This window comes from Nicotiana tabacum, chromosome 15, assembly GCF_000715075.1.
Source record: "Nicotiana tabacum cultivar K326 chromosome 15, ASM71507v2, whole genome shotgun sequence".
Classification (NCBI taxonomy): domain Eukaryota; kingdom Viridiplantae; phylum Streptophyta; class Magnoliopsida; order Solanales; family Solanaceae; genus Nicotiana; species Nicotiana tabacum.
This window is the reverse complement of record NC_134094.1, coordinates 28,795,537-28,818,571: the sequence shown is the minus strand read 5'-3', so window position 1 is coordinate 28,818,571 and position 23,035 is coordinate 28,795,537. Positions and strand designations below refer to the sequence as shown.

The following is a 23,035-nucleotide window of genomic DNA, read 5'->3' as shown; positions in this document are numbered from 1 at the left end:
CCCAAAGAATCGAGAACTCTGCAGACGAAGGTGGCCAGGTTTAGCCTGTCTGAAGATAATACTCTATTCAGAAGAACATTCTATGGCCCACTCTCCATATGCTTGGGGTCGGGAGACACCGAATATGCTTTGAGGGAAGTTCACGAAGGCACCTACGAAAACCATTTGGTGGCAGAATCGTTGATTTGTAAGATAATCAGAGCCGGCTATTACTAGATCGACATGGAGAAAGATGCGAAGGAGTTCATGCGAAAATGCGATGACTGTCAGAGGCACGTACCAATGATCCATCAGCCCGGGGAGTTACTACACTCGGTCCTATCGCCCTGGCCGTTCATGAAGTAGGGAATGAACATCGTCGGTCCCTTACCATGGGCACCAGGTAAGGCTCAATTTATACTATATATGAATGACTATTTATCTAAATGGGTTGAAGCTCAAGCGTTCGAAAAGGTCCAGGAAAAAGAAGTCATCGACTTCATTTGGGACCACATCATATGCCGGTTCGGTATACCCGCCGAGATAGTATATGATAACGGGAAATAGTTCATCAGCAACAAAGTAAGAAAAATTTTCGAGAACCATAATATCAAGAAGATCTTGTCAACACCCTTTCACCCTAGTGGGAAAGGGAAGAAGAAGTCGACGAACAAAATAATACTTTAAAACCTTAGGAAAAGGTTGGTCGATGCCAAAGGGAAATTGAAAAAAGTCCTGCCCCAAGTCTTGTGGGCATATTGCACAACCTCAAAATCCAGTACCGGGGCCACCCCATTTTCGTTGGTCTACGACGCTGAAGAACTAATACCAATCGAGGTGGGAGAATCGAGCCCCAGGTTCTAATAGGCAATAGAAGAATCTAATGGCGAGGCCATGAGCACGAGCCTAAAACTACTGGATGAGAGATGTGAGGCCACTCTAGTCCGGCTGGCTGCCCAAAAGTAGTGGATAGAAAGATATTACAACCGAAGAGCCAACCTCCTACATTTAAACATCAGGGACTTGGTATCAAGAAGAGTAACACAGAACACCCAGAACCCGAACAAAGGGAAGCTAGGACCGAACTGGGAAGGTCCGTATCGAGTCATCGAGCTTACCGGTAAAGGTTCTTACAAACTCGAAGTGGGAAATGACACACAACTACCATACAACTAGAACGTGACCCACTTAAAATGATACTACTGCTAAGGTACACCATCATTCGTTTTCTTTTATTTTGGCTAACACTTGCAGGAAACAACCGAAGGAGAATGTAGCTGATTAGGCCTGAAAGCACTCGTTGCACTATTTTTCCCTTGAACTGGTTTTGTCCCAAATAGGTTTTCTGTCAAGGTTTTTAATAAGGAAACAATAAACCATGCTAACTTAGAGTCGAAGACCGATTTTAAATCGAAGTCGACAGTCGCATCAACAGTATCCGAGTCCACTCAAAGATCGACCTCGAATACTGGGGGTCATCACCCTCGAGTCATGAATTTTAGCAAGGAAGGAAACTTTGTGCTCGAACAGTCTAGGCTCGGTGATTAGGATTCATTGTATGGGCCAAACGGTCAAATGAACCATGCCCGAGTAGGTCACACCGGCCGCAATGCGAGGGTTTATACAATTTTGTACATTATGCACAAAAATAAAAGAAAGTTTATACTTTTCTAACAAACATTTTTTTCTTCTTAAAATTATTGAGCCTAAGTGCTACTCCTACCTGAGAACAATCGAGCCCAAGGGCCACTCCTATCCGGGCCCAAAGGTATACGCCCACCAGGGGACTGCCGTCCTGGATAAGTTCAGACGGCTCGGGTTATCAAAACCCAGGGGTACCAAACCTATTAGGCAGTTCCCAAACCTAAAAGGCTATGGCTACCCTAAAAATGGTTCGGAGACGTCCAAAGCCCGTAATCAAAATATCAGGCCTTCAACAAAATAAATGTACAAGGTGAAAAAACAAAAAAAATATTCCTAAGGCACTTATGCTTGATCTTCACGAGAACCCACCTCGTTACCAGATCCTTCAGGGCCTTCTTCACCTTTGGGTTCGTAGGAGCCCTCAAAGCCTTCTTCATCCTTGGGTTCAGCCAGCTTCTTAGCCTCGACCTAGAGCCTTTTTGCCTCCACGATCTCGGCAGATAGTTCGAACCCTCGGGCATGGATCTCTTTGAGGGTCTCCTTTCGAGATAACTGCTTCACGTACTCAACAATGGCTTCCAGGAGGGCATCGGATGCCTCAACATCGGCCCTATATTGGGCCACAATCTCTTCAGCATCGGCGGAGGTTGTGCATATCTGCGCCTTTATAGCTTCACATTCACTGCGAGGGCAACCCACTCAGCCAGGGTCGAGTTCAGTAGAGCTCAAAGTTTCTCGTTCAGGTGGGCTCACTTATCGACCTTCTCTTTTGCCACTCGAAGTTGAACTTTTACCGATGCCAGCTGTGCCTGGGCGGTCTCCTTCTTCGAAGCCAGCCAGTCCGTTATTCCCTTCTAAACATTGGCCATGGCTTGGACATCGATCATTTTAGCTCGGAGTTGGTCGATCCGGTCAATCTTCTGCTAAACCCGCGAGCTTTGGTCAATAGTCTCCATGGATAAGTCTTCATCGCTAACTTCGAAAACCTTTACCTTTTTGACCAAGTCGACATGCTTCTTCTGAGCCGCATCCATCTCGGCCTGGATATTCTTGACGGCCCCTTTGTGTTGCTCGCTCAGAAGCTTATACATATCTCTTTTCTCGGCAATCTTTTTGAACTAGGCCTCGAGCTGGTTAACCTCGGTCCGGTATCGAAGAAAGCTTTTGTGATGGAGTACCGAGGCCTGCAAAAGGGGAACAGAAAACATATATGAGAAATATGAAGGACTAACTCAAAGATCGAAAGATCGTAATGATACCTTACCTGATTCAGAGCCTGTTACGCCTTGTTGAACAAGCACGGTATGACCATCTCGTTCATTTTTTTCTGTTCTTCCTCGGTCACCAGGCATCGAAGGTGGCTCGTTACCCCACAAGAGGAGAAAGAACCCGGACATCCTCCAAGATATTGATGACTATCGACCTCTTGCAGACGGGATCTACACTCGGGTAGAGAATTGGTTTACTAACTTCGGGCTCAAATTTAGCCCGACCACTTTTGAAGACGACTCCTTTCTCAGCACTTCCATGTCGCCCATCCCGGAAAACTCCTCCAAGACGGATGGGTTCACACCGTTAAAAAAGGAATGAAGGGGATCATCCGTACCATGAGTCTCTTCGTTAAACTTCTCCTTTCCCACTCGGGCCTCCTCGAGAATCGACTCAGTATAAGAAGGCGACCCTAAAATATCTATTACACCGGGTGCCTCCTTCGGGGCGAGGCCGACATCTCGGGAAGTCTCGGCCCCGGTCTCCTCATCGACCCCCAGGCCTGAGGAGGATCAACCTTATGGATATCCTCTTCAATGGCTGCTTGCTCCTCGGGGGATGTCGGCCCGTGGGCCACGAAACAATCATCTTCTTTGGGCTCATCCGTGAGCCGCTAAAGCGAATCCGAGTTGGGTGCTCGAGCTAGAACTTTCCTTTGGCTTACGGAGAAACCTTTTCTTTGTCTTCTTCTTCTTTGAGCTCGGGGAGCCCGAAGCCTTCCTTTTCTTCTTTTCTCCTGTTGCAGCTCCAATCTACCCCAAAGAGGAGGGGTCAACGGATGGAAATTCGTCCCCTACTAAGGCCTAAGCTCAATAGTCTTAGACAAACCTACAAAAGGAAAGGTGAAGAAAAAAGGGTAAGTATGATCTGAATAGGAGAGCTAGATGTTACCTGTTCGAGAAAGGGTCTTACTGTGAGAACGGGCCTTCCAGCGTCCCCTCAAGATTTTGTGCCATGAGCGTACTGAATAAGGCATCTATGAAACAATGCCCTTAATCCACTTCTTGAGTCGAGGGATAGCATTTGGAGCTCGAGCGATGGCTGCACCACCATAAATACCAGTAAGAAAAGAGAATATGAAGGTAAAATGGAGTTCAAACGAAAATTGTACTTACGATATACGTTCCACTTCTCGGGGAATGGCATAAGATCAGAGGGAACTAAGTCTTCGGTCTTCACCAAAACAAAATTCCCCTGCCAGTCCCGGTTCCCGTCCTCATCGATGCTCGAGAATGGGGCTTTGCTGGCCCGACATGTGACCTTTATTAGTCCCCCTCGGAAGATTCAGGGACTATATAGGCGGCATAAGTAATCGATGGTGAACTGACGGGATTTGGTCTTGTTCACAAAAAAATGAAGGAGGATCACGATTCTCCACAGCGACGGATGGATTTGACTGAGGCATACTTCGTACCTCTTGCAGAAATCCAAGATAACCGGTGACATATCTTTATGTTACCAGGAAGTTGGTGAAGATTCCTTTCTTGGCGGGAAAGTTTCTGAACAATCTCTGATGCTTGAAAGGACGCACGTCTTCTCGTATTTAATACCTCGAACACGTGTTGCCCCATGATTTAGCAAATATTTTTGCTGATTTTTGAGGTAATCATGACCACTACTTTTGCCATTTATAGCTTCACTTCTACTCATTATTTTACTTCTTTACTTATAAAATCTTCATAACTATTTCTTATTTTCTACTTTCACTCTTCAGCTTCTTAGAGAATCTTCATCTCCCCCAACACTCTTAGGAAAATGTTTTACTGCCTTCATTGCTAACTTCGAAGTTACAGTAAAAAGGCAACTTTTTCCTAAGAGTGGTAGTAAAAAGGCAGTAAAACATTTTCCTAAGAGCCAACCAATCGGCAAACGACATTGCCTCCCATATAAGGTCTCATACAGAGCCATCTGGAGGCTCGCCTGATAGTTGTTGTTGTAGGCGAACTCCTCAAGAGGTAAGAACTGGTCCCATGAACCTCTGAAATCGACAACACATGCACGTAACATGTACTACAAGATATGAATAGTGTGCTCGGACTATCCATTCGTCTGAGGATGAAATGCGGTACTCAGCTCGACCCGCATGCACAACTCATGCTGCACGGATCTCCAAAAATATGATGTGAACTTTGTGCCTCGATAATAAATGATGGAAATGGGGACACCGTGCAGGCGGATAATCTCCCGGATGTAAATTTGAGCCAACCGCTCTAAAGAATAGGAGGTCATCACTGGAATGAAGTGTGAAGACTTAGTCAACCGGTCCACAATAACCCAGACTGCATCATACTTCCTCAAGGTACATGGTAAGCCTACCATAAAATCCATAGTGATTCGCTCCCACGTCCACTCTGGTATCTCTAGCCTCCGAGTCAATGCACCCGGCTTCTGCTTCTCGTACTTCACTTATTGACAATTCAATCACCAAGAGACATAAGGAACAATATCTTTCTTCATTCTTCGCCACCAATAGTGTTGTTTCAAGCCACAGTACATCTTTTTGACACCTGGATGAATGGAATAGCGTAAACTATAAGCCTTCTCAAAGATCAACTCTCTCAACCCATCGAGATTCGGACCACAAATATGGCCCTGAAGCCGCTTACCACCATCATCTCCAATCACAATCTCTTTGGCACCACCCCGCTGCACCGTGTCCTTCAACACCAATAAGTGAGGATCATCAAAGTGGTGAGCCTTGATACGCTCCAAAAATGATGATTGTGCCACAACACAAGCAAGAACACCGCTAGGCTCCGAAATATCCAATCTCACGAATCGATTGTCCAAAGCCTGAACATCCATAGCTAGTGGCCTCTCCATTACCGGTAAAAATTTCAAACTGCACATGCTCTCAGCCTTCCTAATCAATGCATCGGCCACCACATTGGCCTTTCCTGGATGATATAATATGGTGATATCATAGTCTTTTAGCAACTCCAACCATCTCTGCTACCGCAAATTAAGATCTTTCTGCCAACTCTACGTCATGCACATGGTGATTCTTCTCATGAACCTTCAATTGTCAAGATGTGTAGGCAATCACCCTACCATCCTGCATCAACACCGCGCCAAGCCCAATACGCGATGCATCACAATACTCGGTGTAACATCCCGAACCTGTAGGCAACACCAACACCGGGATGTAGTCAATGCAATCTTGAGCTTCTAGAAGCTCAACTCACACTTTTCGGACCATCTGAAAAGAGCACCCTTCTGGATCAACTTGGTATGAGATAGATGAAAACCCCTCCACGAACCGGTGGCAGTAACCCGCCAAACAAAAGATTCCTTCGTGTTACCAGGAAACCCCTACTTTCTAGTGACATATCTTTATGTTACCAGGAAGTTGGTGAAGATTCCTTTCTTGGCGGAAAAGTTCCTGAACAATCTCTGACGCTTGAAAGGACGCACGTCTTCTCATATTTAATACCTCGAACACATGTTGCCCCGTGATTTAGCAAATATTTTTGTTGATTTTTGAGGTAATCATGACCACTACTTTTTCCATTTATAGCTTCACTTCTACTCATTATTTTACTTCTTTACTTATAAAATCTTCATAACTATTTCTTATTTTCTACCTTCACTCTTCAGTTGCTTAGAGAATCTTCATCTCCCTCAACACTCTTAGGAAAATGTTTTACTGCCTTTTTACTACCACGGCTTCTTCTACTGCATTCTTTAAAAATACTGGCCTTCTCTTCGGTGGAGACCCAAAGAAATACAAAGACGTTGATTTTGATTATGAACCTCCCACTGTAAACATAATCATACCAAAATACCTCAATACTACTAATGACTTCCAAGAGAAGTCCCCTTCCGGAACTTCACGGACTTGGCCTGTTAGTAGGCATCCCTCCTCCATTCTCCCTTCTAGTATCCCTGCTATGAAGGAGGACTGCAACTGCCCTAACCTTGACATCCTCATTCTGGATACGATAGAGCGGGTTACCTTTACCAATGAGGGTTTTACGTATGTTTATACGTATCCTTTTACATTGGGTCCATTCTCCATAGGGTCGAATGAAGGGCTTGACCCTGTAATTTTAAAGTTTTACCAACGGTACCGGGTTTGCTTAGCACAAGTAAGCCCATCTATATAACAAATTGTGGCTTGCCTTCACTAATTGTGCATGGAGACTGGGGAAACCCCAACCCTTGCACACATGATGAATCTCTACTCCCACAAAAATTTCTATGGGGGAGTAATAAACTTCAGCAAACGTGGCCATCATACTCTTCTCACCAGTGTAGATGATGATAATGATTGGGGGTGGATGAAGCAATTTGTCATCATCTCTACCAAGGACATCACCCCGACCATAATTCCGTCTTTTCATGAATCGTGGAATCCCTTTCGTAAGCTTACGATTATTCATTTCCTTCCTTCGTGAAAAGATTGTTTCATGTTGTTGCTGACCTCTTTGTTTCTTTTGTTCTAGCTACTCGGTGGGAACCATCACAGGTTCAAGACCTGGACCAGTGGGTTCAAAAAATAATCACAACTCCAGAATCCCATCGGTGGAAGGAAATCCCATCAGTGAAAGAATCATGGTAAACCGAGTCCTTTTTTCTTTTATCTTTGCATGAACAGAGTTAACTTGCAATGACCCGGCCGGTCATTTTGAGAGTTATAGCCCCGTTCCCCCATTTACTTCTCATTTTGAATCGAGACACTTAGTCTCAAAGTTGGGATCTTAATTTGAAATGGTTGATCGGATGTTGACCTATGAGTAAACGAATCAGGAATGGAGTTTTGATGGTTTTGTTAGCTCCGTTGAGTGATTTTAGACTAGGGAGCGTGTCCAGATTGTGATTTTGAGATCCGTAGTGAAATTAGGCTTGAAATGGTGAAAGTTAGATTTTTGGAAAGTTTGATCGGGAATGGACTTTTGATATCAGGATCGAATCCGAATCTAAAAGTTGGAGTAGTTCGTAATGTCATTTGTGACTTATGTACAAAATATGGGGTCAATAGGACTCGATTTGATAGGTTTCGGTGTCGTTTGTTGAAGTTGGAATTCCTTAGTTTTAATAGGCTTGAATTGGGGTGTGATTCATGTTTTTGTTGTTGTTTGAAGTGATTTGAGGGCTCGACTAAGTTCATATCGTGTTTTAAAACTTGTTGGTATGTTTGGTTGAGGTCCCGAGGGCCTCGGGTTAATTTCGGATGGTTAACGGATAAATTTTGAACTTGGTGTTATGGCCAAAGTTTTCTGGTGTCTCTGATTTGGTTTCCTTGTACGCGATCGCGTAGGATTGTTTGGGGCAGTGGTGATTTTTGCCCTATGCATTAACGAGTGGTGGTAAGCGATCGCGTAAGTTTGGCTAGCTAGTGCATCGCGAACGCGTGGGCATTGCCGCATTCACGAAGAGGAGAGGAGGCCTAATCTCAATGGTCTTAGGAAAACCTGCAAAAAGAAAGGTGAAGAAAAAGGGATAAGTATGATGCGAATAGGAGAGCCAGATGTTACCTGTTCGAGGAAGGGTCTTACCGTTAGAACGGGCCTCCCAGCGGCCCCTCGAGATTTTGCGCCATGAGCACTCTGAATAAGGCATCTATTAACAAATTCCCTTGATCCACTCCTTGAGCCGAGGGATAGCGTTTGGAAGTCCAGCAAAGGCTGCACAACCACAAATACCAGATGGTTAACGGATCAAATTCGGACTTAGAAGTAAAAACTGAAGTTTCTACCATCTGATGCAATCGCACCTGCGAAAATTTCATCGCAGGTGCGAGCTTGCAGAAGCGAGCCTGGCAAGCGCAGATGCGGGCAGGGGGCTATGAGGCATTGATCGCAGGTGCGAGGAAAAATTCCGCACCTGCGTGAGTGCAGATGCGGAAGGATGCACGTAGAAGCGAGATTGCTGGAAGCTGAGAATTTTCGCATCTGCGATGTCTTTCCCGCAGATGCGGCCTCGCAAATGCGATGGTTTCCTCGCAGATGCGCATACTGGGCAGGCAAGTCAAGTCCGCAAATGCGACATTTTTCTCACACAAGCAGAGGCGCAGGTGCGCAAATACTCTTCGCATATGCGGATTAACTGGACAGAACCTTTAAATTCGAGGGTTCGACATTTTTCACCTATTTTCGGATTGTGGAGCTCGGTTTGGGTGATTTTGGAGAGAAAATTTTTCACACAATTTGGGATAAGTGTTCTTGACTCCCTTGTAATTATATTTCATGAATTAATCTTCATTTTTGGTGTAAGATTATCGAATCTTCAAGAGAAATAGAAGAAATTTTTTATAATGTCACAAAACGAATTTTTCGAGTTTGAATACCGATTCGGAGTCGGATTTGAGTGAAATTAGTATGGTTGAACTTGTAATTGGATGGGTTGTCGTATTTTATGAGTTTCGTCGGATTTTAAGACGCGGTCCCCATGGGTGATTTTTGGGAGGTAATTTCGAGTTTTGTGAAAAATATTAGTATTTTGATATGGTATAAATTCCTATATTTTTTATGGGATGAATCAAATTAATTGTGATTAGATTCGAGCTCTTTGGAAGTTGATTCGCACAGAATGGAATTTTTGGAGCATTGCTTAGCTTGCTCGACATTGGATTTGGCTTGTTCGATGTAAGTAACTCTTCTAATCTTGGAGCTGAGGGTATGAACCCTAAATATATGTATTATGTGAATTGTTGGGAGGTAATGCACATGCTAGGTGACGGGCGTATGGGCGTGCACTATAGAAATTGTGACATAATTATTTCTGTAGAATTTTATAATTAAATAATCTTGGCATTTTCCATGCGGTTCTATGTGTTAAAGAAATTGAGCTGAAAAGCATATTAAAAATCATATTGAGGCTATGTGCCAGTATTATGGAGACCCACAGAGGTCATATTGCTGTGAATTATTTATTTTAAATTAAAAATTCATACTCAGTCATATTCATGTCATTACATATCATATCTCAGTCTCTGTTGTTATTTATTGATACATCATATCATAATTTTAGGGCTATTTTCATGACATTGTGAGCCCATGAGAGAGAGACTGGAAAGATTGATGACTGAGTGAGGCCAAGGGCCTGATTGTGAGGATTATTATGTGGATCAGGGTTGCCCGCCTGCAGTAGACCTTATATGCTTTATTATAGCACGTGAGTTGTCCGTGCGGATCCAGATATTATTATAGCACGTGAGTTGTCCGTGCAGCACGTGAGTTGTCCGTGCGGATCCAGATATTATTATAGCACGTGAGTTGGTCATACAACATGTGAGTTGTCCGTGAAGATTATAGCGCTTGGGCTGTAGGAGCCCCTCATGAGTCTGTACACATCCCTAGTGAGCGCAGGTACCTATTGAGTGCGAGTGCAGAGCGATTGGGAGGATTGAGTGACTGAGAGGACTGAGTGAAATGATACTCTGGGAGTATGCATATGATTTTATCACTGAGTTGCATCGCATTGACATGCACACATGACATACAGGCATAAAGACGTATTTTTTTCTCATGCTGTACAGTATCACATCATTCATGATTTCTCACACATGTTGACAGATGGGCATAGTGATGCATTTGTTTTACACAGGTTATCTGGAAAGAAAAATAAAACATCTCATTTATTATTGAAAGGATTTTGGAAAAATTATTGCCTTCAAACTTATTCATGTTTTTGGCAACTTCTGTAAACGATTTGGGTTTTCATTAATGTACTTGAAAGGAAGAACTATTATTCTTTTGAAATCATGATTTAGCTGAGAATTTTTATGTCTGAGTTACTTATGGTATTATTTTCTTTACGTTGTTATGGACTGTTGTGGACTATTGGTTTGGGAACCGACCTTGGTAAAAGCCCGTCACTACTTTCAACTTAAGGCTAGGTTTGTTACTTACTCAGTACATGGGGTTGGTTGTACTGATACTACACTTCTGCACATTGCGTGCAGATGTTTGCTGTTGTTGTTGTTGTGCTTGTTGGTTGCCGGATTTGAAGATGTACCCGCGTTCCTGTTGTAGCTGCCTCTTTTTCATGGTAGCCTTAGATTTATAAAAACTCTGTTTATGTACTATTCAAATAGACTATGTATTTATTTCATTTCCGCTTTATAAACTCTATTCTTAGAAGCTCATGATTTGTACTACCAGTTCTTGGGGAATATATAAGATTAAGATCTTTATTTACTTAAATTGCTTTAATAATTATTATTGGAATTGGGTAGTTAAAAGTTGGCTTACCTAGCAGGTTGGGCTAGGTTCCATCACGATTAGTTAAATTTTGGGTCGTGACAGGGTGATATCAGAGCTCTAGTTTCATAGGTTCTACAAGTCATGAGCAAGTGTCTAGTAGAGTCTTGCGGATCGGTATGATGATGTCCATACTTATCTTCGAGAGTCTACAGGGCATTTAGGATATATACTTCCCATCTTTCCTTCCTTATCGTGTGGAATTGATTCAGCTTGAGACATAACTCTTTGAATTCCTTCCACATATTCGTATGCACACATGAGCGCTCGATATCAGCTGTGCATCACCGGCTTGTGATTCTATGAACGAGGTTCGAGATGTGTATTATGTATTTCGGTGATGGGCCAGTATGGAGGAATTGAGGCCATGGTTAGACTGCACCTTAAGCTCAGTAGCTTCAGTTGTAACTTATACATTTGGACTCATATGTCTGGTAATGTCCCTACAAGTGGAATTTATAGCTCAATGAGCGGTGGAATGGCCTTATGATGAGTATGACGTAACTGCGGGATGTGTTAAGCCTATTTGAATATGACGAGAAGTGTTTCCGTGAAATGTAAAGGAAAGGACATTGGGTTCTTGATTTTCGTTTTGATGTGACGTGCAGTCTCGAGTAGAAATGTTTTGAAAGATCTTTCACGTGTTTAAATTTTGGGACAAGTTAAACTCTCATGTCTGGTTAATGAGTTTGGACTCATATAGACTAAGTGATTGCATAGTAATTATGACTGCGAAAGGGTATAACAAGGTACCAGTTTGAGGCTAAGCAGGTGGGTTATCCTCTGCGAAGTAATCTACGTTAGGTGTATTCCTTATGATGTGAGTAGAGAGTTTCTTTTCTGCCGACGGGGCGTATGGGTGGAGATTTGAATTTGAAGTTGGCTGAGAAAGTTGACTTGAGTGTCAAGAGAATGATTGCGAGTTTAGCGGATGATTTGGGGTATTTTTATGGTTGGCATTGCATGAGTTTGAGAAGAGGTTTTGTTGAACTGACTGTGGCATCATGACAGTAATAGAGTATGAGTATTGTGAGTTATGAAGTATTTTAATCTACGACTTTGAGCCAAGTGGGGGAGTCTGCTATAAACAAATCAATTCATGGGTATGTGTCAAATATTTATTTGGGTCTGAAGTATACTTGGGAATCAGTTATGACTTGAAGAGGTGGAGTTCGAAAATGACTCGAGTAAATAAATTCCTAGTTACGGGTTATATTGCACTTATGAGTATATGAAAATTGTGGGATGAGTGAATTGTTATTCGTGAATGATATAGTTCCATGGAGTATGAAATTGATCGATGGTATTAAAAAGTAGAGTTAATTCTTTGAGTGTTGTTGCGCTATTGGGGCACGTGTCTGTTGGCCCATTTGGGCAGTGTAATTTGGATTTGAACAAAAGGGGTGACTCTCAAGAAAGTTCCTATAGGTTCGAGGTTTATATAGAGCAATTGAGAATATCTCCGGACTTGTGTATGGATAAAATCTGAGATTTGTATTTGATGGTACATGGACTTACGGAAATGTTGTATGGCTATGGATTCTACATTTTAGTATAAGGAAGGTAAGAAGAATAATTTCAAATTCATATAAGGTATTCTCAGAGTGAGTGTTACAGTTGTGGTATTTTTGAAGGTGCTTAAGAAGAATACAGTTGCTTATGGGTCGTAGGGCGTTGTGGTTCTATGCTAGGTTTGTGGGGTGAGTTGTGGCTAAAGATCTTGGCGTTTTAGCAAGGAGAAGTATCAATCTGAAGACAGATTCAGAAGAAACTCGGAGAAAATAAGACAAACGGGTAGTAGGTTGGATCAGTATGGTGATGGATGTGATCGATTCTCTAGGTGCTTATGATGTGGGGTTTTCTACAGGTGTTTTGTGGCAATACACCTGGGTTTGGTGACCTGCGTGGCTTGGTTGAACTAGAGAGATCCAACTCTGATGGCTTGATTATGTGCAAATGGATTCCAAAGCATTCTCGAGGATTTCTAACACGGTTTGAGATGGGTATTTTCCTACCAGCCTGAGGAGCATGTTGAGTATTATGATTGTCTAGCGGATGGAATCAGATGGAAGGCTTCTGGCTGATCGGATATGTATTTTACTTGTGACTCAGAATGATTATGAGGTTCTCGTATTTTTCAAATGATGACATGATAGATGTGTTGTGTTGTATGGAATTAAGGTTGGCGTGTGCAAGGTCACGGTTTAGCTTTGAAAGGGAGGTCATAAATTCTAAGAGGGGATGAACAGTTTTTGATCTTTAGATGAATGCTATCACTATTTGATGTTGCGTGAGTAGAGTATACATTTCAGAAGACGCACTATGCTTTGAATTATGGATATTTTATAGGTATTGCATCATTTTCATGGTCGATCGACTACTGATTTTAAGACATTGCTATTTGGCATGAAAGAATGGAAAAATATTCCTCGTGGGATGATTGTGTATGAGAAATATGTTAGACGTTCTGGCGGTGGAGATGGAATCATAAATGGTGATTCGTGTGTTCTATGGATTTGGAGCAGATTGTTTCATGATTACGGATTGTGAAGTCGTGGCCGAAGCTAGCCAGATAATGGTATGTATTATGACTCCGTCATTGTAAATTTTCAGAGGGTTATTTATTTATTGTGGGTGACCAGAGTTGATTTGGGGGTCCATTGGTAGGCCCAATTAGGAGGTGTATTATACACCGAGTCGGATTGGTTGGCTCCATACTACTATTGTCGAAGAATGTGTCATTCGGTTGATGTTGAGCTTATTCATGTTCTAAAATGATCAATGAGTTACTCCTTTATGCTACGAGGAGTTGTGATTCATTGGTTATGTGCACACATGGTGCAGTTCTATTGGGGGCCTTATGGCGGAATTTGAACAATATGAGTATTTGGGTATTGCATGATTGATTGCGTATGGGTTATGTTCTTTCGGGTTTGTGTGGCATTGTGTCATTTGCTTCTACATGGTTATGTAATGCACTTTGAGTACTTGATGTCAGATTGCGTGTGGTTATTGATTTTGAGCAGGGTGACTCGAGGTAGATAATATGGACCAATGTTTGGATGAGGTTGCGCATTGTAGCGGAGTTATGTTAAGGTATGAACCTTGTGTCAGAATCATGTGATGGTTCTACGGTGTGTGATGGATTTTTAGTATTTCTTGTGGCGGTACTTGTTAATCTAGCGAGGCAGTACTCTCATTTGAGTTATTTTCCACGAATGAGTTCATTTGAATTATTGCTTATGGGTGCACGAATGGCATAGGTTATGGCTCTGAGTTATATTAGTGCGACATGTCTGTAGAATAGATGTGTTTAGTAAAATAAGGTCATTGAACCTGGAATGGATACTATCAGGTTTGAAATGATATATTCGAGAGGATAATATTAAAATTCAGCTTAAAAAGTGATTAAGGTTCTGGTTGGGGTGAGAGAGCTCCATGTCTTGTTGATCTGATAAGGGGTCCTAAGATTTCTGCATGTTTCTTTTATTATCAACAGTGTACAAAGGTTTTGGGATGAAGTTTGGTTCGATATGGGGTTTAATACTAGTACTTGATTGGTTTTAGAGTAGTTGCTGTGATCAGGAATGGTGCTACGAGCATGCGAGTTGTGTAATATGCTGGGTGATTATATCTGTGGTTATAGTTATAGCTCGATGCAGCTTGTTCGGACTTATACAGTGTGTAGATGTGAGATTCAGGTCTTGAAAAGAATTTTGGATGTTAGAAATTTGGCTCCACGGGTTTTGGGCTAAGGTTAAATTAACGATTTTCAGTTATGTTGTGTGGTCAGGCCTATATAGAATAGGGTGATGTGAGATCACCCCCGGATACGTGTGTGGTAAGATAGAACAGTGATTTGATGGCTTGGAAATAACTCTTGGCACGTTCAAGGACGAACGTATGTTTAAGGTGGGGAGAATGTAACGACCCGGCCGGTCGTTTTGAATATTTCAACCCCGTTTCACCATTTACTGCTCAAATTGTACTTTACAGTTGTTGTGTGAATTTTTGGAGTAAATAGTTCGGGTCCAGTAAGGTTTTGGAATGAATTGGAATACTTAGTTCCAAGGTTTAAAGCTTAAGTTAAAATAGTGATCAGATATCGGCTTATGTGTAAACGACCCCGGAATGGAGTTTTGATGATTCCAATAGCTCTGTATGGTGATTTATGACTTAGGAGCGTATCCAAAAAATTATTTGGAGGTACATAGTGAAATTTGGCTTGAAATGCAAAAAAAAATTGAATTTTTGGTAAGTTTGACCGGGGAGTTGATTTTTTTATATCAGGGTCGAAATTCAATTCTGGAAATTGGAATAGGTCCGTAATGTGAAATGTGACTTGTGTGAAAAATTTGAAGTCATTCCAGATTTATTGATGTGTTTCGGCACAAGATATAGAATTTGAAGTTTCAAAGTTTAATAATTTCGAATTGAGGTGTGATTCATCATATTGATATTGTTATGTGTGTTTTGAGGCCTCGAGTAGGTCCGTGTTATGTTATGGGACTTGTTGGTATGTTCGGACGGGGTCCCGAGGGGCTCGGGTGAGTTTCGGATGGTTAACAGATCAAATTTGGACTTAGAATGCAATCGCACCTGCGGAAATTCCATCGCAGGTGCGAGCTCGCAGAAGCGAGCCTGGAAAGCGCAGATGCGGGCAGGGGGCTGTGAAGCATTGATCACAGGTGCGAGGGAAAATTCCGCATCTGCGTGAGCACAGATGCGGAAGGATGCGCGCAGAAGCGAGATGGCTGGAAGTTGAGAATTTTTGCATCTGCGATGTCTTTCCCGCAAATGCGATGGTTTCCTCGCAGATGCGCATACTGGGCAGGCAAGTCAAGTCCGCAAATGCGACGTTTTTCTCGCACAAGCGGAGACGCAGGTGTGCAAATACTCTTTGCATATGCGGATTGACTGGACAGAACCTTTATATTCGAGGGTTAGACATTTTTCACCCATTTTCGGATTTAGAAGCTCGGTTTGGGCGATTTTGGAGAGGAAAGTTTCCACACAACTTGGGGTAAGTGTTCTTGACTCCCTTGTAATTATATTTCATGAATTAATCTTCATTTTTGGTGTAAGATTATCGAATCTTCAAGAGAAATAGAAGAAATTTTCTATAATGTCACAAAACGAATGTTTCGAGTTTGAATAACGATTCGGAGTCGGATTTGAGTGAAATTAGTATGGTTGAACTTGTAATTGGATGGGTTGTTGTATTTTATGAGTTTTGTTGGATTTCGAGATGCGGGTCCCACATGTAATATTTTTGGGCGTAATTTCAGATTTTGTGAAAAATATTAGTATTTTGATATGGTATAAATTCTTATAATTTTTGTGGGCTGAATCAAATTAATTGTGACTAGATTCGAGCCGTTTGGAAGTTGATACGCACAGAATGGAATTTCTGGAGCATTACTTAGCTTGCTCGACATTGGATTTGGCTTGTTCGAGGTAAGTAACTATTCTAATCTTGGAGTTGAGGGTATGAACCCTGAATATATATATTATGTGAATTGTTGGGAGGTGACGCATATGCTAGGTGACGGGCGTGTGGGCGTGTGAGCGTGCACTATAGAAATTATTACATAATTGTTTTTGTGGAATTTTGTAATTAAATAATTTTGGCATTTTCCATGCGGTTCTATGTGTTAAAGAAATTGAGCTGAAAAGCATATTAAAAATCATATTGAGGCTATGTGCCAGTATTATGGAGACCCACAGAGGTCATATTGCTGTGAATTATTTATTTTAAATTAAAAATTCATACTCAGTCATATTCATGTCATTACATATCATATCTCAGTCTCTGTTGTTATTTATTGATACATCATATCATAATTTTAGGGCTATTTTCATGACATTGTGAGCCCATGAGAGAGAGACTGGAAAGATTGATGACTGAGTGAGGCCAAGGGCCTGATTGTGAGGATTATTATGTGGATCGGGGTTGCCCGCCTGCAGCAGACCTTATATGCTTTATTATAGCACGTGAGTTGTCCGTGCGGATCCAGATATTATTATAGCACGTGAGTTGTCCGTACGAATCCAGATATTATTATAGCACGTGAGTTGGTCGTGCAACATGTGAGTTGTCCGTAAAGATCATGATTTAGCTGAGTATTTTTATCTCTAAGTTACTTCTGGTATTATTTGCTTTACGTTGTTATGGACTGTTGTGGACTATTGGTTTGGGAACCGACCTTGGTAAAAGCTCGTCACTACTTTTAACGTAAGGCTAGGTTTGTTACTTACTCAGTACATGGGGTCGGTTGTGCTGATACTACACTTTTGCACATTGCGTACAGATGTTGGATGCTGTTGTTGCTGTGCTCGATGGTTGCCGGATTTGAAGAAATACCCGCGTTCCTGTTGTAGCTGCCTCTTGTTCATGGTAGCCTTAGATTTATAAAAACTCTGTTTATGTACTATTCAAACAGACTATGTATTTAATTCATTTCCGCTTTGTAAACTCTATTCTTAGAAGCTCATGATTTGTACTACTAGTTCTTGGAGAATGTATAAGATTAAGATCTTTATTTACTTAAATTGCTTTAATAATTGTTATTGGAATTGGATAGTTGAAAGTTGGCTTACCTAGCGGGTTGGGCTAGGTGCCATTACGACTAGTTGGATTTTGGGTCGTGACAGTAATAGAACAAAGAAGGACAATTGCTATTGCTACCAAGTACAAGCAGTAGCATAATGATAAATGAAAAATACTAATCTACAAATTTGAACCATCCAATTGTTGTCGATGCTAATGAATTCATACACCGGTTCTAAATCCCTGGTATGTTCCAAAAAATTCTTGAAACAAGCATGTTGAACTGATGGCTTCTGGCTTCTTAGGAATCTGGTGTAGTGTCTTGTTTTTTGCTGCAGGATACTAGTGTTTGGACTATTCATGCTTGCTAAGTTTGGACTCCTGAGACTGTTCAGCTGGTACTCTGCAGTGGCATATTGCTGGAGATGGACCTGCTGCAGCTGAGGGTCAAGAATGAGTTGGCATATCCAATTGCATTGGCCACCATTCAACAGAATGAGCACACAAGGTGCTAATACCACATATTTAATGTCATCCAATACTCTGAGTATGCCTAATGTTCCTGCAAAAATATGAAACAAGGTTAGTGTAAAAACTGGCCTCCTTTCCTCTCCCTGTTGTGCTTGGTTATGGTGTATGCCCTTTGTTCTACTGATGTCATTTCTCCACCATATTAAAGGCTGGATGGAATTTAACTGTTGCATGGTGCACAATTTTCCCATTCTACTGTTCATGGTAGATTCGAAAATTAGGTCTGCTCCCCTGAGTTCATATTTTTCAACCAGAACCATATGATGAATTGGAAGTAGAGGCAAGTTGTGGTGGTATGATGATCCTAGTAGCTTTTTTGTGTCTAAAAGCAGGTGTGCCAAGAAGATCCTGCTGAACCTGACCTATGATATGATTAGGAAGGGATTGAATGGACTAATAATTAGTTATGGTTAACAGATTGTGGCTAAGCTTTGACAAAGAATCAGCTGGGCAATTGGCTTCCCTATACACATGTGAAAAATAGATTTTCTCACACTGTTGGAGTAGGCTTTGCAGCTTCTGCACTTGTATCTGTAGTGTCCAAGGTGGCTCACCATCATTGTTGAGCCAATGACTCAATAGTGATGAATCTGCTTCCAAGTGTATTTTGGTAAAACCATTGGCAATACACCATTGAACTCCTAAAATGGCTGCTTTTGTTTCTGCTGAATTGTTGGTGCCTTCACCTAAGGGACAGGTTAAGGCAAGAATGAACTCACCATAACTTCCTCTGATAATAACTCCAGCTCCAGTCAACCCAGAATTTGTTAGAGCACTACCATCAGTGTTAATTTCTCCAGATGTAGTGTCAGGTCTTGTCCAAGCTACCTTTTTGATAGAGGTGTGATGCTGAATATTTTCAATGCAGCCATATAGTTCAGTCCAGTTGAGTGACAATTTTATGGTGGGGTAGTTGGTACTCAGTAGCAATTGAATGTCAGCATCAATAGAGTGGAGTACTCTAGTCAGGGAAGAAGTTTTAGCACCATATTTTGCACTGCACCTATTTTTTCACAGATTCCATGAGATGATGATAGGCAGTGTGTCAAGGATCAATTTATCTACTTCATTTGATCTCTTTATGAGCCACCATTTCATGAGGAGTAGTCTTAGAGTTAGATCTTCTGTTTGGACACCAGCAGGCCCTCCATATTTTCTCCAAACTAGTTTGGCAAAGTTACCATGACTGAAAATGTGGTCAGCATTCCCTGCTGCTGGTGTGTTGCAACACACACATCTAGTTACAGTAAGGCTGCTGAACTGAAGCACCTTGTCATCTGTTGGTAGCTTATTTCTGAGGGCCCTCCATACACAAAAGGACCATTTAAAGGGTATCTTTTTGTGCCAAGTTAGTTTGTTAGTGAACTTTCCTATGATATTGGGTGTCCAAATAGCCTTGTCCAAGGCAGCAGGTCTATATTGAATAAGAGTGTGCATGATTTCTGAAATTTTGTGAGTAGGAGCAAATCCATTCAATTTCTGAAAACACCATTGGCCATTATCCCAAAACTATGATACTTTGATGTTGCCTGGCTTAGGTCCTCCATTTCTAAAACCTACAAGAGGACCAGTGCCTAACCAGTTGTCCCACCATAAGCTGCAATTGTTAGAGTGGAGATTCCATCTGATGTAGTCTTCAGTTTTTTTCCTGTTCATCGTCATTCTTTTCCATGCGTGTGATTGGACAAATTTCCATTTTTTTGAAATAGGGTTAGATCTCTGACAAAATTTGGCTCTCAAGAAGTTGCTCCGCAATGATGGTTTAGTTCTGAACAACCACCATTGTTTGAACTCCATTGATGTGCAAGTATCTTATATAGACCTAAATGCAATTCCTCCTTCCTCCTGTGGGTATGACAGTTTCTGCCATTAAGCCCAATGGTAATTGTTTTTATCTTTTTCCATGCTCCAAAAGAAATTTGCTGCTAGCTTTTGTATATGCTTCATTACACTCTTTGGAGGTGAGACAGCTGAAAGGAGATGGACAGGAAGAGACTGCAGAACATATCTAATCAAAGTTTCTCTTCCTCCATAAGACATCATCTTTCTTTGCCAACCTTTGATTCTGCCCACTACTTTGTCCACAAGGTCATTAAAGTGGACAATTCTCTTTCTTCCAGTGTAGAGGGGGCAGCCCAAGTAGGTAAGGGGGGATTCCTTCTTAGTGAAACCTGTCACATCTTGCACCCTTCTGATAGTAGCTGGGAATGCACAAGGAGAAGTCATAAAATGACTTTTGTGCCTGTTGATATGTTGGCCTGAGATGTCTTCATAATTATCCAAAATCATCATGATCTTATGAAGAGATTTTCTGCCTCCAGATGTGAATATGATTATGTCATCTGCAAAGCTCAGATGTTTGATTTGTGGCCCCCTCTTCTCCATGTAGAAGCCATTAAAAAATTGATCATGGCCAAGCATATTGAGCATTTTTGGATATGAGTTCTGCTACTATGATGAATAGTCCCGGTGCCAATGGATCCCCTTATTTCAATCTTCTGGTAGATTTGAAGAAGCCAAACCTGGTTCCATTAACAATAACTGAGTACCAGTTATTGGACATGGTTCTCCAGATCTTGTACATAAAGAGTTCATTAAAACCCATTCTCCTCAGCATGATACAAGTATAGCTCCAGGATACTCTGTCATAGGCCTTTGCCATATCTAACTTGATAACTATATTAGATTCTTTATTTGGTTTTTTGATTCCCTGCACAATTTCTTGAGCAAGCATTATGTTCTCAGATATGCTTCTCCCTTTAACAAATCCATATTGGTTGGCTAAAATGATTCTTGGAAGAATGTGGCCCAATCTTGAACACAAGATCTTAGAAATTACTTTGTTGACAAAGTTGCTTAAGCTGATGGGCCTGAACTCTGTTAAGAAATTAGAGAATTTAACTTTAGACAGCATTACTAGACATGCATTGGTCATGTATTTGGGCATAGTGTATCCTCCAAAGAAATCCAGGACCATATTTTGTAGGTCAGTCTTGATCACCTCCCAACAGACTTGCAAGAACTTGCCATTCATGCCACCAGGGCCTGCTGCACTTGTAGGGCTCATGGAGAAAACTACTTGCTTCAGTTCAGAGATGGTAGGGTCCTGTGTTAGAGTAGCATTGTCTTCTACAGAGAGCATATGAGAAATACAGGATAGCAGGTCTTCCCTGATAACTCCCCCAGGATCTGAAAACAACTCATGATAGTATTCACAAGCTGCATCTCCAATATTTTCATCACATTGAACCCAATCTCCATTTGCATCTTTGATCTTGTGAATGAATATTTTCCTTCTTCTTCCTCTGATTAAGCTGTGGAAATAACTTGTATTAGCATCCCCATCCTTGAACCAGTGCAGTTGAGTCTTTTATTTTAGAATACTCTCATCTAGTATCATGTATCTAATGTATTTTGCAGTTAACTCTTGAAGCTTTATTCTGTCAGCTACTTGATTAGATTGAGCCCAAATCATTTATGCTTGCTTCACTTGTTCCTCATATTCCTTGGTTTTTTGAAAAATATCTCCATACTCTTGCCTAGACTAAGTACTCAATGCATTTGATAAAGTTTTGAGCTTCTGATGGAAAATACACATAGCATTCCCACGTAATTCCTTGTTCCAGACCTTAGTAACTAAAGGCATGAAGCCTTCATGATCGACCCAACAATTGAGGAATTTGAAATACCTCTTGCCACTGTCGTGCCTAATATTTAGTTCCATAAATAGGGGATTATGGTTTGAACCTATAGAGGCTAGGTGTTTAATTGTAGTAGCAGGGAAGGAGGAAAGCCAGTGATCATTAACAATACCCCTGTCAAGTCTCTTCCACACAATAGAACACTACCCTCTGCCATTGGACCAGGCGCATCTTGATCCAGAATAGCCAAGATCATGAAGTCCACAGTCTTCAATCATACTGATAAAGTCCATGCCCTTGTTAATCTGATAGGGAAGGCCACCAATCTTCTCAGCAGCAGAAGCAATGACATTGAAGTCACCTATAACACACCATGGTATAATACATACCATGGATTTATGCCTCAAGAAATCCCAGAGAGGTCTTCTAAGGACAATATTGAATTTGGCATAAACAATAGTGATATGGACGGCTTCTACATGCTTCTACATGCTTCAACTCTATGGTAAGTTGTTGTTCATCATGGTTCAAGACAGTACTATTGAACTCATTATCCCAGAAAACCCAGATTTTGTTGTTGATGTTTGAGGCTGAGTGGTCCATAGATAATTGGATTTTATATAGGTTGATATGGTTGTTGTCTAAAAAAGGTTACAGAACAGAAATGAAGGATAATTTATAAAGTTGTTTCAAAGTTTTGAGTCTTTCAAGTGCACCAGCAGTTCTGATGCCTCTAGCATTCCAAATGATTGTACTAATCATTAAAGATATTTGGTTTTTTTGGATTTTGGTGGAGTTTTAAAACTGGTGACTTTGCTTCTAGTATTGTACTGGGCTGGTTTGACTCTGGGAGATAGACCTTGGTTATCAACAATGCTATCAAATTCTGAGGCACTTTTAATTGCAGTATGGAGCTGATTAGATGTTGTTTACCTGAAAAATGGATAGCAATTGAATTTATACATAGTTCTAAGGATACGTAGTGTAACTTAGTACAAATTGGAAAAAATAAGTAAATGAATATTGAAATTAGCTGTAAAAGAAAAATGAATGCAAACCGAACGAATTAATTAGCCTAAGCCTTCAAGTTTTATCACCTTCAAATTGAATGGAGAGTTATTGATAGGGGAACAATATGACTAAATATCAAAGCCCTGAAAAGGATAGTATTTGCTTTATGTTCTATAAATCTAAATGAATCTGACCTCTTTATGTAC

The 23,035-nt window shown here is 41.2% G+C and overlaps 1 protein-coding gene across 1 annotated transcript; it reads right to left on the bottom strand.

Annotated features, from left to right (window-relative positions):
* Positions 1-18,570: 18,570 nt before the first annotated feature.
* Positions 18,571-19,839, bottom strand: LOC107785666 (uncharacterized). The gene is made up of 3 exons (XM_016607017.2): positions 19,738-19,839; positions 19,268-19,656; positions 18,571-19,180 (listed from the first exon to the last, which is right to left on the bottom strand). The coding sequence occupies exons 1-3, from the start codon at positions 19,837-19,839 to the stop codon at positions 18,571-18,573; spliced, it is 1,101 nt and encodes a 366-aa protein (XP_016462503.2).
* Between the last annotated feature and the right edge of the window lie 3,196 nt (positions 19,840-23,035).

Bases quoted from the DNA above. Each gene is read 5' to 3' on its own strand.
- LOC107785666 (XM_016607017.2), bottom strand. From the start codon at position 19,839: ATGACGATGAACAGGAAAAAAACTGAAGACTACATCAGATGGAATCTC. The intron at 19,657-19,737 runs GTAGGTTTTAGA...TGGTGTTTTCAG, and splicing joins GGTTAGGCACTGGTCCTCTT to AAATTGAATGGATTTGCTCC. The intron at 19,181-19,267 runs GTGGCTCATAAA...GTGAAAAAATAG, and splicing joins AGACTACTCCTCATGAAATG to GTGCAGTGCAAAATATGGTG.